Source organism: Giraffa tippelskirchi, chromosome 11 (genome assembly GCF_054371585.1).
Source record: "Giraffa tippelskirchi isolate mGirTip1 chromosome 11, T2T-mGirTip1v1.2.pri, whole genome shotgun sequence".
Lineage (NCBI taxonomy): Eukaryota > Metazoa > Chordata > Mammalia > Artiodactyla > Giraffidae > Giraffa > Giraffa tippelskirchi.
In genome coordinates this window covers 29,066,700-29,081,930 of record NC_137285.1, presented here as the reverse complement: position 1 = coordinate 29,081,930, position 15,231 = coordinate 29,066,700, and the positions used below count along the sequence as shown (strand labels likewise).

General features: G+C 38.7%; 1 protein-coding gene across 3 annotated transcripts in view; it reads left to right on the top strand.

Annotated features, from left to right (window-relative positions):
* The window catches only part of PDGFC (platelet derived growth factor C), a 244,814-nt gene that overhangs the window by 181,651 nt on the left and 47,932 nt on the right, over positions 1–15,231 (top strand). For all 3 annotated transcript variants that reach the window (XM_081538001.1, XM_081538002.1, XM_081538000.1), the window contains one exon: positions 1,994–2,174. In XM_081538001.1, coding sequence (XP_081394127.1) covers positions 1,994–2,174 — 181 coding nt within the window. The remainder of the gene's footprint in view (positions 1–1,993; positions 2,175–15,231) is intronic.

Sequence of the window (15,231 nt, the reverse complement as noted above, 5' to 3'; positions counted from 1 at the left end):
GTCCCCCACTTACTGGTCCCACCACACACTTAGGGAAGGCTCCTGGGATGGTTATCCTGAGGAGACTTATGCATTTGTAATTTATAACCCGGACATGGCATGTAATAGAGCAGAAGTATTCTCTCCCTTTGGTATTTGAGTTTTCTTCTCATTTATGCTTTCAAACTCTCCGGGTTATAGGTATGGGGTGGAGGCAAGGAGGTGCTGGGTAGGGATGTGGGGCAAACTGTTAGCTGGCAGCTGTATACCACAACGCTTTTGGCACCGCTCCGGAACTGTTCCATTCCCTTTTCTCAAAACATCCCTGTGAGTCAGGTTGCACTATCCTAATTTAAGGACTAGAAAAATGAAGCTGGAACAGGTATAGTTACCATTAGAAGGTTCTGGCTAATTATTTAGAATAGGGTTTATAAGTATAATTGGTTTGTTGTGCATTTTGTTCTTTTTCAACATTTTTTTCTTCTTTAAATTCTATACTATGCAAAATATATTAATTCTCATTGTCTGGTATATACTGGTTTTAGACTTTCTAAAAAAAAAATCTACCAATAGTTTTCATCCATGCCAGACCTCCCTTAAGAAAAATTTGGCAACGTCCTAAGAATTCTGAAATGCAGTTCATAACAGTGATCCTCTATTTATATATACAGTTGTTTAAAAATAGATATAAAGGCCTACATGCTATGTAAAGTTGAAATAACAGCAGTAATTTATATTAAAATAATGCATTTAAGTACATAGATACACATGCCCAATTGCACAAAAAAATAAAATGAAGTAGTCAGATGTTTGTATCTTTTAAGTAACAGTCTCATTGTGTATACGATAGCTATGGTAATAGACTAAATGGGTATGTCTAATTGTTTTCATCGTGATGCAGAGAGGATAAGCCATGCTCCTGTTAGTGGTCTGATTCTCTAGAATAGTAACTCTTGTTCCAAAGCATAGACACTTCCTTCAACTTATTTGATAGTTGAATGTCTAGAAAATTGGGCTTAAACTAAACCTTTGAAACGTATTTACATATATATGTGAGACAGTATTATGTTCCAGACTCACATGGACAATAGCAAGAATGTTGCTCATGTGAATGTCCAGTGAACTGTTTAAAAGGCCTCGAGAGTGTGGCGTGAACACCCGTTTTCAGGACTCTCCTGTGTTGGGTGTCCAGGGACCTTACCCTTCTCATCCGCCATCAGTGAGACAACCTAAAATGCCTCTACACATTTCTGGAACATTCTATAAGGCAACTCTGCCCTCCATGAGTACCAGTGATCAAAACCTTCAAACCCAAGGTAACAGTGGTTAGAAAAGTATTAGCCATTCACTCCTTAGGGTTAAGATGCCATGTGTAATGCAGTGTAAACTAGAACTACAAGAGAATTGATTCCTTTCTTCAAGAGTTTTACAGCCTAGCCAACTAGATGGATCACTTGCATATATGTAGTTAAATGTTGAAAATATGTGTTTGACAGAAAGAGAAAGACGTCTGTGAGCTGAGGACACACAGAAAGGTCTCACAGAGGCAGTATAGTACAGAGTGGGATTTGGAGAATATGTATATAATAAAGAGGCTCTAGAAAAGCTTGGACACAGATGAGGATAGGGAGCAAGGAGTCTGACCAGGTGAAGGAGTTACTGCCAGAAAGTGTTGGACAGTAATCATGGAAATTAAGAGTAGAGCAAAACTGTCATATCCAAATGGAAATTAAACTGAATAATTCATGAATTGAATGTCAGATATGGTTGCTACATACAAAATACCTAAGTTTGACATGGCTGTTTAGTGAATTTGGAGTTCCTTACCAACAAGACTGGAGGGCTTAGAACAGAAGACTCATATTTCTTTAATTGAGAATGCTTTTTCAGTTGTGTCTCATCTTTGGCATATTTTATTCTACTTACACAGTTAAATTTGAGATGAACTCACTCCCTTGAATTCCTAAAATAACAGATCATGGTTTTATGTCTCTTTTCTCCTGGTCTCTTGCAGGTATGATTTTGTAGAGGTTGAAGAACCAAGTGATGGAACCATTTTAGGGCGCTGGTGTGGGTCTGGCAGTGTGCCAGGAAAGCAAATTTCTAAAGGAAATCAAATCAGGATCAGATTTGTATCTGATGAGTATTTTCCCTCGGAGCCTGGGTTCTGCATCCACTACAACATTGTCATGCCAGTAAGTACCACTTAGAGATGCCCCTATGTATACGGATCAGGCTTGGTTATTTCTTTTTCCCCTCTTAAACACAAGAGTAAGGAAAACCAAGAACGAGAAACCTTCTCTAGCTTGATGTTTTTTCATAAGTGTCACTATAGTTAGCACAAATAACTTGCGTGTTGTCTCTTTAAATCATTAGTGTCTGTATTGCCTTAAAAGTCGGTGCTTTGATGTGATGTTTTACTTTTTCTCCCCCATTAAGGTGACATTGTTCTTTCTATTTCTTTCCATACCCACCAACAGTTGATTTTTTAGGTGGGTCCCTTTCAAATACGTGCATGACATTTTTCTTTTCATCTTTTTTTTGGAAAATGGTAAACTCCCTAGTGACTCAGTAGTAAAGAAACCACCTGCCAATCGAGGAGATGCGGGTTCAGTCCCTGGGTTGGAAAGATCTCCTGAGGAGGGAAACGGGAACCCCTCCAGTGTTCTTGCCTGGGGATCCCCATGGACAGAGGAGCCTGGTGGGCTACGGTCCATGGGCACACAGAAGAGTCACACACGACGTAGCATCTGAACAACAAAACGTGTTAAATAGTCTTTTCAAATCAATGTTTTGGTAAAATATATTTTTAAAAGCAATAATCTCAATTTTCCTGCTTATCTTAATGTTTATCCTGCTTAAATAATATTTATGTCCTCTGTGCCCCAAAATGGAAGTTTCAAAATTCTTACAGGAATTTAAGAAATCTATTTTCTCTGATTATAATTGTTATTCTCTGTTCATTTGTGTCACGATTTCTTGTACCCTTTATTTTATGTATTATTGTAAACATTTGTATCTATTTATTGCACTATAACAAAAGTATTGAAATCATTTTGGCTATTTTTATCCCATTCTACTTATAATAGTAATTCAGAAGTACAAATGTGATGTCCCCTAGTATACTACTCAAATATGATCAGCATCACCACTAAAAACAATATAAAACTGATTTTGACAGATTTAGCAAATCATTGCACACTGGGAGCACAGGATGGTGTGAATTACATGTGTTAATTAATATGTATATCCTATCTGTTTATAAAAGAATGTACCTAGCACACTAGCAATTCATGAGGTAATTTAGAAAATATGGAATCAATATTTTGCTTAATATATTTGTATTATAACATTAAACAGAAGTTTCCCTTTTTGATTACCCACACTCAATTCTGTGAAATACTACTTAAGCCACTGATTAAATTGTGAAATTAAGTGTTATTTGAGATACATCTGAAAAGAAATAACAAAATTTAAATTAAAGCTGGAAAATGATAATTTTATTTATTTAGTAACAGAATTGTTTATTGTGTCCAATTTAAGATAAGGGAGATATTTCTAAAATATATGTTATGAATTTTATATGGTGAATTTTGATCAATCTCCTTATATAGACTATTTAAGATATCTTTATCTTAAATATACATTAGCTTTAATAAAATTTAATGATTTCATCTAGAAAAGTATCAATGATAGACAAAGATGAATTTATTTAAAAACACATTTATACTGTGATTATTTGCTTGAATGAAGCCACTAAGAATTTGTTTATCATCCTTTCATAGTACTCTGCTTCACAGAATTTGTGAGTTTAATATTTGTTTTAAGGCTAAAATAGCCTTGGAAGCCATGGCTACACCTTCACAAAGTTATGCAGTCCATATTTTCAGTTTGGGTTTTAGCACAGCTAAAGTTCTTAACTATTTAAATATGAAAAAATCAAATTTTACTATAAAACATAATGATAGATCTTGAATCATACAAAAGATTTGATTTACCCCAAACCTGTAACAAAAATAAACTTGAAACTGAGAAGTTATTTGTATTTTAAATCAGCTAGCATCTTCATGTTATGTTGATAGCAACCTATTATCATCCCACAGAATAAGACGTGAAAGTGAAAACATACGTATGCCAACACCTAGGGTTGTCTTTTTCTGATTTTATGATCTCATGAGTTATCTGGTTATGTAACCCATGCAGTTGTGTGGAGGAAATTAAATATATAAAGACAAAAACAGGAAATGTACAATGCCTCGTTTAGTCCCAGCCCCGTTACCGTTTTTCAGTAAGTGGTTGAGCACTGAGTTGACCATACAACTCAGTCCCCCTAGCTTAACTTGTAACAACAGTTACAAGTTACAACAGCAGGTTCACTGACAGTTGTGTTTCTATATGTAAGTGTATGTCAGATTCCTGAGCCTGGAGATGAGATAAAGACATGTAGATGATCTGCTCTAAGTACCACCCATCCTCTGGACCAGAAAGGGTCTTGCCCCCTGGATTTGACTTGTTACCAGAGATTCACTGTGACTAAGACCAGGAACTTCATCTGTGAGATTCTGGGTGGAAAGGATATCAATCACTGATTGCATCATCAAAATTAAACTCAGTGCATTTTTAGATCATTATTGAAATAGTTGGATGAATTGTAAATATAGGCTTTGGGGGCTGGGGGTTGACAAACTCCTGAGTTCTGTTGAGCTCTGTCTTTCTTGGTATCTAAGTTGCCCAGTGATGGCTGCCTGGGGAAAACAGCACAGGAGCCCTTATTCCAGTTTGCTTTCTGCTTAGAAAGCCAGCAGGCTAGGGTCAGAGAAACAAGAGAACAGGACAGTGGTTCCTGCATTGCCTTATGTGATGTGGTGATTTCAATCTTGCCAGATTGCTCTCTGGAGTGATCATTGGTACATGAATTGTACCGTGTCACAAGCTTTCTTTCAGGTTTAAGTTTACTCTGACAGTTTATCTGCCATTGCTTCATTTGTCCTTTGTCCTAATTGCATGCACCCATCTCTCTTCCCTCGGAGAAGGCAATGGCACCCCACTCCAGTACTCTTGCCTGGAAAATCCCATGGACGGAGGAGCCTGGTAGGCTATAGTCCATGGGGTCGCTAAGAGTCGGACACGACTGAGCGACTTCACTTTCACTTTTCCCTTTCATGCACTGGAGAAGGAAATGGCAACCCACTCCAGTATTCTTGCCTGGAGAATCCCAGGGACGGCGGAGCCTGGTGGGCTGCCGTCTATGGGGTCGCACAGAGTCCGACACGACTGAAGCGACTTAGCAGCAGTAGCAGCATCTCTCTTCCCATGCAGCCACACCCATTCTGCTCTCAATAACTGCCTGAAGTTGCTCGGTGAAAATTTGATAAATAATTTTGCTTTGCATCCTCACGGAGTGCTTTGAATTATCACCGTGCATCACTAACGGCACCCCTCCCTGCCTGTCTCTCTGCCCTCTTGCATCCTTGCCAACAGGGCAGCATCCATCAATCTTATCTGTGTATCAGTGAAGGAAAGCCTCAGGGGGAAAGCTTGCCTTTTGGAGCATAGGCTTTAAAGTTCTGTGGCATTTGCTCAGGGGCAAGTGCTCCTCTGAACCTCTGGATCATCACTCATACTTTCTTTTCTTCTTCTTTTTTTTTTTTTTTTTTGCCAAAAATGAACTTCATAATTAGCTCCCCCAGCTCCCCAGAGGCCGTAGTCCCACTGACTGCAAATTCATCAGTGCAAGGTAGAGCCAAGGGGCCACTGGCCTGTTGGCTCTTCAGTTTTGTACTGAAGACATGATATTCAGCACAGGTCCTGAGTGGGCTCTGAACTTTGTGCCTTGAGGTTTGTCACTGCGCAGATGCTCAGTGTACCTCATCCTCCTTTGCCCCTGGAGGGTATCCAAACCCCATGGAGCTGCCTCACTTACTGTATGTTGCACAGTAGTGATGACTCATAAACCAGAAAACTGAACAATCAGAGTAATGACACCATGTATTCTCCTTGGCCTGGTGTATTATGTTCTTTTGCCAAGGACCATGATGCTTGCCCTCCTTAAAGAATGGAATTAGCATCTTCTTTTTTGGTTGGAGACTAGACACCCAAGTCGTTAAATTAGTGCCTATTTATGATGTCATGTGCATTGATGTACATAATCATCTTTCCTGCTTTTTAATAATTATCTGAATGACCATTTTGCATCTTTTCATGCATAGAAAAACTGTTGAATGTAATAGCACTTTTTCTGGGATAATTTTAAAGAAATTTTATTTTAATATCTTTTGTGTTTAACAAATAAGACTGAACTCTGCAGTCCTTTTTTGGGAGCTTGAATGAATATTTGATTCTAGTCAGCCTTTAAAATTCCGTGGCTCTGATCACCATACATCTTAGCAGGAGAGATTTAATGCATTAGTTAAAAGTCTCAGAAGCAGTTTTTGTCACACATGTCTCCATTAACAATTGTGCTTACCTTTGTAAGATGATTCATCCACTCTTTTTCCCTCCACTAGTGAATGAGAGCATATAGTGAAATAAGGGATCCCTTACTATTGTGAACAAAGTGAGTCTGGTCTGGGTCTCCCACCTTGTAGGCAGATTCTTTACCATCTGAGCCACCAGAGAAGTCCTTAGTATATTTTACATATATTGTATATAGATATTTTTTCCTTTGTTATATTATACTACCAATACCTTTTTCTTGATTCCCAGGTACCTTAGACTAAGACATAAATAAAATTCATCTTCCCGTTTTGCTCTTTCAAGTAGATATTATAGACTAAGTGTTAGTTTAGGAAAAAACTTAGCATAAGATATTTTCCTGAAATTATATGGCTAGTTGTTAATAGCTTAAAAAGTACTAACAGGTTGACTACACACATTAAAAATTTTAGAATTTTCATGCAGTTTTCGAGAATTATTTATGGAAATGTATATTCTCCAGTCATGCTCCATTAATAAGTAATGGAAAAGAAAACCAGGGCAAAGGATATATATTCAGCTTTCCAATGGTGCATAAGGAGTTAATAATGTCTTTGATTTTTGTTTCCTTTATGCTAGAAGAGAGGGAAGAAAGGCCCAGCAGATTAGCAGTGAGAGATTGTTTGGGAAGAAATGAAGCAAAACTGAAATAAAACAGTGCAAGCTTGTTTCTGTTTGGAGGCCACACACATTGAGAGCCAGTGCACATTTCAGATCTCTTAGAAAGAAAAGAAAATTTCTTGTTTAATTTTGGAGTAATTTATAATAGAGTATGTATGTTTTACTGTGTGTACTGTAGTATAAGCACCATTATTTTAAAATGTTAAACCTACAAAGGTTGAAAAATAACATGTTTTCTCGTATCAAAAACTTTGTTAAAAGTTTTATTTTTTAAAAAATCTTGGCCTTAATGTAAAATATGTATCATATTTTTTGTTAACCAAGAAACAGTATTTATTTTTAAAATATATATTTGTTGGGCAGTTACATCACAAAACCATACCTGTTTTTGAAACAAAATGCACAAATCCAGATCTCAATATTTTTAATGGTTTTATTTATATAAAGAGTTATTCTTCTTGAGGATAATATTACTTGTAATCCATACTTTTTTTTAATGGTTCTGAGCTTTGAGGACTGTTTTTCTCCAATCTGGTTAATATTTTGAAAGGTGATTAAACTACTGCTGTTTTCTTTTCAGAATGGTTTTAGTGAATATTGTGTTTTAGAGAGTTTTAATCTAAGCATTCTGATCAGAAGTGGTAACAGTATTTTCAATAGTTTATTTGCTCTCCTTTTCAATTTAATGACTGGATCAGTTTAGATCAAGAACATAGATATTAGAGCTGCTGCCATACCACTTGACTCCATATAATCTTTCAAAGTTTTTATTTATGTATTTGGCCACATCGGGTCTTAGTTGTGGCACACGCGCTCCTCATTGCATCCTGCAGGATCTTTTGTTGTGGTGCACACACTCTAGTGTGACTCACAGGCTTAGGCTTAGTAGTGGTGGCGCTTGGGTTTAGTCACCCCATGGCTCGTGGGATCTTAGTTCCTTGACCAGTTATCAAACCCACGTCTCCTGCATTGCAAGATGGGTTCTTAACCACTGGGCCACCCGGGAATTCCCCTTGACTCCATATATTTGATCTTTCCTTTGTTTGTTTGAGAAGAGGAGGGTGGAATATGAATGAACAGTTCAGTAGGCTCCTTTAATACAATCCCATGCGACTCATCTTCCTTTAAGTTGCTTCCAAATTTGTTCCATTATTAGTATGATTTGAATTTTCATTTTCTTAAATTACCAAAGGTTATTGTTTAATCTTTTTTTTTATTGACATACACTTGATTTATAGTGTTATGTTAATTTCTTCTGTACAGCAAAGTGATTCAGTTATACATATCTATACAGATACAGATAGATATAGATATATTCTTTTCTTTTGTAATCTTTTCCATTATGGTTTATCACAGTATATTGAATCTAGTTACCTGTGTTACTTTTTCTTTTTTAATATGTATACCTGGCACCTGTTGGATATCACACATGTTTTATTCTTAGTAAAATTATACCCAGAGATGAATGTATGTGAGAGAATGAGTGTACGTATGACAGCCGCTTGCAGCCCAATGAGCTGATGAGCTTTCCTGTGAAGTACGTGTGGGAAGTGAAGGGGCGACAGGTTGGGAGCAGAGGGTGTGTGGTTTCCACCCGGCGGGCTCAGAGGACACTTGAGGCCTTAGGGACCATTGAGGAATGCATGACTTATCACCAAGGGGTTATTAATTATGCAGGATGAGGGGTACAGAGCCACTCGGTGAATACTGGCCTCGGGGGCAAGAAAGAAGGAGGGAGATGTTTTCCACCCCTTCTGGATATGCCGGTAGGTTTATCACTCTTCGGATCTTGTCAAGAAGAGTCTTTCCTGAAGGCCAGATTTGCTTTTATGTTGTTCAGTTTAAGCAAAATTCCAGCTAACTCTCAAACAAGGCATCAGATTCATTGGTTCACTTTCTCAGGGGAAAAAAAAAAAAAATAACAATATCCTAACACAAGTCCCATAGGAGAGAAAATGTCAAAATGTATTCAAGATTTTTAAGAATCATAAATCTTCATAACAAACTGCATTGCATTCCTATGTTATTATATTAAACTGATGTGAACAAATAAAAATTTATGTTTAAACCTTTTAAAATTAAATTTTATTTACCTTAAGAGAGAATTAAGAGAAAAATGTGTTCTTAGAATTTTTTTGTAGCAAAGAATGCAAGAAGTATTTTAAGTATAATATGTCTACACTAGAGTCTGAAATACATTGGAATGATTTGATTTTTATTAAAATATACAACTTACTTGTATATTTATGCAGGGAGTCTTGAGGTGACAGTGTTTTTTTGCATCAAAGAAATTATACAATTGCTGCAGAGACTAAACTGTTACTTGGCTAAGAGCTGTTAAATATATTTTTCCACCCACCCTCCAACCCTTGGACACAGAGCTCCCTTTCACGTGAAGAATATGGGCCGTCTTCCATTTCTGCTGATGCTTTTTGTTCCAGTTAATTCCGAGCTATCTAAGAAAGAATCTCACAGATAGAGTGATTTGTAGTTGGAAAGAAAAAGGCAATTGCTAAAACTGCAGAAATGATAAAAGGCAGGCAGATCATTTTAAGTTGATATAGCCAAGTGGGTTATAAATTAGAATTTAGACTAATTGAAAGTTTGGAGTTTGATTCATATTTTTACATCAAAAGCCACAAAGATTTAAAAGCTTAGGGTTAACACAGCAACCTAAATCCAATGGAGAGACCTGCTCTCTAGAAGTAAGTTTGTCACCATTTAAAATGACAAAATAGGTATGTTTTCTTCAGTATCCCCATCCATGTTCCTGATAATTCTTTCCTTTAGCATTTATTGAAGAATATGTGGTGAGATATTTTGTTATGAGAAAATTCAGAGATGTATATGGTATTCCCCTGTGTCTCTTAAGAGCCTCACTTGCTTTGGAGAAGAAATACATACTGTACAATATTTGTACAATACTTGTACAAAATATACCTGTACAAGTATTTGTGTGTGTCAATATGTCCTACAAGTAGCTGGAAAGATTTTGAGAAGGAAGAGAGACAATTGTTGAGAGCAGAGGATATCACAATTCTTAAAAAAACCAAACAAACCAGCAAACAAACAAAAACCTGGGAATTATCTAGCATAAATTTGATAGCAACTATATAATAAATATCTCTCAAGAACTTATTAAAAATGTATATTATCAGATGTCAGAGATTATGATTCTCTCTTTCTGGAGAGAAAGAGAATTATCTGCATTTTCATCAGGTGTGCTTAGAGATTCTGATCCAAGACGATCTCACACTGAATTAGGGGGAAGAATATGCTCTAAACCACAAACTGAGCAGGATGCAGAGAGTTTTACTACAAGATGTTGGGGAAATACTTTTTTATATTCAAACAAGCCTGAGTATTTTATGGGTAGACTGGAGACTCTGCTTGCATATTTTATAGCTAACATGCCCATGTGTTCTTTATTTTTCAGGACTGCAAAAAAGAGTGAGATTTTCTCTTAGAATTAGATGGATATATTTCAGTTTTTTTCAAATTATTCCAGTGAGAATTTTTTTTTAAATGATTTCAGTTTGTAGTACATGCATTTATTGTACCAACTTTTCTGAGCTTCCGATTAAAACCTGTCAAGTTTGTCAACTGTCAGTGTCTGTTATGCATGGAGCTAGGATGCATGACCACCTGCCATCTTTTCTGGGTTAACACTAGCCTGTCTGATAATTTGCAGATGGCAAAGGTCCAGCACCAAGGCACTGTTCTTGACTACATATTTTGTTCTCGGGTGTGATGAGGGTGAAGAGACACTGTCAGTTAAACAAGACTGTCCCGACCATCAAGAAACGTTCGTTCATTCTTCCCATACACTTTGACATACAATCTTAATTTTGTCAGAGTTGCAGTTGCTTTTTATCTTTAAAAAGCAGCTCTTCTTGGGCTAGTTACGCACTTGGCAGTTGCCATGCCCCTTTTCCCTACCCAACTGTTGTCCTTTGCAGGCAGGCACTTCTGGTTCCTTTAAGTAAGCAGCTCCCAACCTTTTTGGCACCAGGGACCAGTTTCATGGAAGACAATTTTTGCAGAGACCGTGGAGTGGGGGATGGTTTCAGGATGATTCAAGCACATTACATTGCATTTATTTGCTTACTTATTTTTGGCTGTGCTGGGTCTTCCTTGCTACTTGCAGGCTTTCTCAAGTTGCAGAGAGTGGGGGCTCTTCTCTAGTTGCAGTGTGCAGGCTTCTCATTGCAGTGGTTTCTCTTGTTGCAGAGCATGGGCTCTAGGCTTGTGAACTTCAGTAGTTGTAGCACTCAGGCTTAGTCCCTCCATGGCATGTGGGATCTTCCCGGACCAGGAATTGAACCTGTGTCCCCTGCATTGGCAGGCAAATTCTTATCCACTGCACCAGCAGGGAAGTCCCAAGCACATTACATTTACTGTGCACTTTATTTCTGTTATTATTGCATCAGCTCCACTTCAGATCATCAGGCATTAGATCCTGGTTTTAAGTGATGTTCTTAGAATTGACCTTCAGGTCACCAGCTTTTGTTGCTACTTCTCGCTTCTTTGGTTTTAAGAACTGTCTGTGGACGTCATTGACTTGACATTCTAAAGGTGAGGCCTGCACTCTCTTTCACCCTCCTGCCTTCACACTTGTGGACACCTCCTGTCCCCTCCCCCCCACCCCCTACCCTCTGTTGGATCCTAGCTATACCCAGATCCAGATGCATTGTGTACATCATGGCAGCCGCGCAATTATTTCTTACAGCTGAGCCGTGAAGGATGCTGTGACAGCATCTCATTTCTTGCCCTCTGTTTTGTTTTGTTTTCCTTAGAGTTATATCGGTTGGGGATTTGCTTATCTTTCTATATACTTATTGCTGATTCATCCCCAAATCATTCCTCAGATTTTTGAATCTGCCCTCTGTGTAGTCAGATGCATTAAGTTTCCTAATAAATTCATCTTCCAGAAGAAATCCCTGCAGGAACAGTCGGTCTGCTTCCCTGTGGGCTGGCTGTCCTTTACCTGCTGCCCAGCCATCATCCTTGGAGCTTTGCCTCCACCACTGTCTGAGCATTCCCTTTGCTGTTGTCTTGAATTAGATCCCTAGTTTGCCGGATCTTTTGTCTTCCTCTCTTTTAGTTCACTTCCTTATTTGGGAAGGGAGTAAAACCCCCACGAATTTAATGAGAAAAAGGAGTATCACAGAGAAAGTTTTTGTGACCTTGCATAACTGAAAATGCCTTGATTTAACCCTCCAACTTGAATTCTTGGCTCAGACTAGAATCTGAGTTGACCACTTTGAAGCTGACTGGACATTCTGTGCATGTGATGGGCTTGCTGACAAAGGTGTTTACTATCTTGTGAGCTGGCAGGGTCAGTTCCTTGAAAACCCCCAGATTCCCCTTGTCAATTTGCTGAGGAATCCTGGCTGCCAGTTCTCTGGACTCAGAGCTGAGTCACAGCATTAGGTATAAAGGTTTATATTCAACCTCCTCCTCACCCCACTTCAGAGTAACAGTGCTGCTCCCTTTTCTGCTTGGGTTCCTCAAGCCATAAATCCGTGTGTTAATCATACTCAGGGAACAAATTCTAGCTGGGTTAAATCCCTCTTCTGCCCCAGCAGGGAAGTAGTTTGGGGGTATCTGATGTTTCACGGTCTCCAATCCATTCCCCTCTTTTAGCCTCCTGTCATTACCACAGCCATAAGTACTTGACACCACCCAACCCCAGAGCTTTGGGGTGGTTCTTTCATGTCAGTGAGGTGGCTTCTGGGCTTTTCCTCCTGCAGGTCCATCAAGGCAACAACTACACATCCACCTGCCTGTGGCTTTCAAGTATTATCTCAGTAGGCTCCTTTCCTTTTTTTGTTGCCTTAAAGGATTATGCATTTAAAAATACTTTTAGAACTGCAGAGCTAAAATCACCATAGTTTCATTTTTTTCTTTTATTCCTATAATAGTTTCTTACTAAAGACTAAGTTATCCATTTAGCAAAACATTCAGAAACTGCACAATATTGAAGACACAGTGCATGCAGGGTGTGGTGCTCTGTAATTGGGTTTTAGGAACTGTTACTAATTCAAGGCTTTCCCTGGTGGCTCAGATGGTAAAGAAACTGCCTGCAATGCAGGATACCTGGGTTTGATCCCTGGGTCAGGAAGATCCCTTAGAAAAGGGAATGGCTACCCACACCAGGATCCTCAAGTGTGTGGCCCCATTGCACAGTGACGCCAATCAAGCCAAAACTTCGGAGTCTGGAGCAGAGAAAGGTTTATTGCAGGGCCAAGAAAGGAGATGGGTGACTAGTTGTCCCACAAACCCCAAACTCCCCAAAAGGTTTCAGGAAAGCATTTTAAAGGCCAAGTGAGAGAGGGGCATGGTTGGTTGTTGCACATTTCTTGGTCTTGAAACCCTTTGTGCTTGCAGCTGTCCACCTTAGGTCAGGTCACAGTGTTCTTATAAACCTCCAGCAACATGAATGTTATTCTCTGATCTGCAACTTTTTATCTCTAAATGAATGAAAAGCATTATACCTTTAAAGGTTAGAGCCTTTAGAATGGGCTACCCTGTCTATTTCAGGCTATAGGCAGCATTCTTAACTTGTAGCAAAAGCAATAGAATATAAATATTAAAGTAAAAGAAATGTAGAATGACTGCTACCCTCCCAGCCCAGATAAATAAGCCACTATAGAAGTTGCTTTGCATGATTATGCTAATTTTATGTTTACTTTTTTAAAGTTGCAGAGACAGAGAGGACTTGATGAGCTAGTTAACATTTCCTGAACTATATTTCAGAATTAATATCCTGTCTAGTAGTAATTGGAACCCACCCCAGTACTCTTGCCTTGTGAATCCCTTGGACAGAGGAGCCTGGTGGGCTACAGTCCATGGGGTCGCAAAGAGTCGGACACAACTGAGCGACTGATACACATTCACATGGTAGTAACCACTAGGATGTTGCCTGGAAAATCCCATGGACGGAGGAGCCTGGTAGGCTGTGGTCCATGGGGTCGCTAAGAGTCGGATATGACTGAGTGACTTCACTTTCACTTTTCACTTTCATGCATTGGAGAAGGAAATGGCAACCCACTCCAGTGTTCTTGCCTGGAGAATCCCAGGGACGGGGAAGCCTGGTGGGCTGCCGTCTATGGGGTCGCACGGAGTTGGACACGACTGAAGCAACTTAGCAGCAGCAGCAACCACTAGGATACCAACCATGATTCATTCTTTATACCTGTCAGTCATGCCAAACAACTTATATGATCCATACATTTGAGAAAACGCTATCCTTAAAAACAGTCTTCCAGTATTCATTTATTTGAGTAGTGCTATTAATGTATTTGAATGCTTCGAACATTAAGACTAGAGCTTTTAAATTTTTGCCTATTCCTTTAACTAAGATAACATATTTGTTATTTATTTAAGATTACTCTAAAACCACATGAACCTGATTTTATGTATCATATAACATAATTTTTCTTCCTCTGACAGTCTTAGAACAAAGCTAAAAGGTCAGTGTGATTAGTGTTATGATTTCTTTTTATTTAAGTATCGTTGATTTACCATGTCATGTTAGTTTCAGGTGAACAGCAAAGTGATTCAGTTATACATGTGTGTATGTATGTGTGTGTGTTCTTTATAAAATTCTTTTTCTTTTCCCTTATAGGCTCTTACAAAATGTCTAGTCTAGTTCCTTGTGCAGGGAGAAGTTAATTTTTGAAAGTCAAGTATATTTTAAACATATTTTGGAAAGAGATTGCTTAACAATGTCAGCTTGGAAATAGTTGAATCAGGCAGAAGAGAATGAACATTAATTGAATGCTTGATGGGCACATTTTTGTTTACGACATACCTTTTTTTGGCTGTGCTGGGTCTTTGTTGCTGCATGGGCTTTTCTCTAATTGTGGCAAGCAGGGGGTACGGTGCACGGGCTTCTCATTGCAGTGGATTGTCTTGTTGTGAAGCACAGGCTGTAAGGGGCATGGGCTTCAGTAGTTGCGGCATGTGGGCTCAGTAATTTCCTCTCACGGGCTCTAGAGCCCAGGCTCAACGTTTGTGGTGCAGGGGCTTAGTTGTTCCATGGCATGTGGGATCATCCCAGATCAGGGATCGAACCCATGTCTCCTGCATTGACAGGTGGATTCTTTCCCACTAAGCCAGTGGGGAAGCTCTTGATGGACGCTTTTATATCAT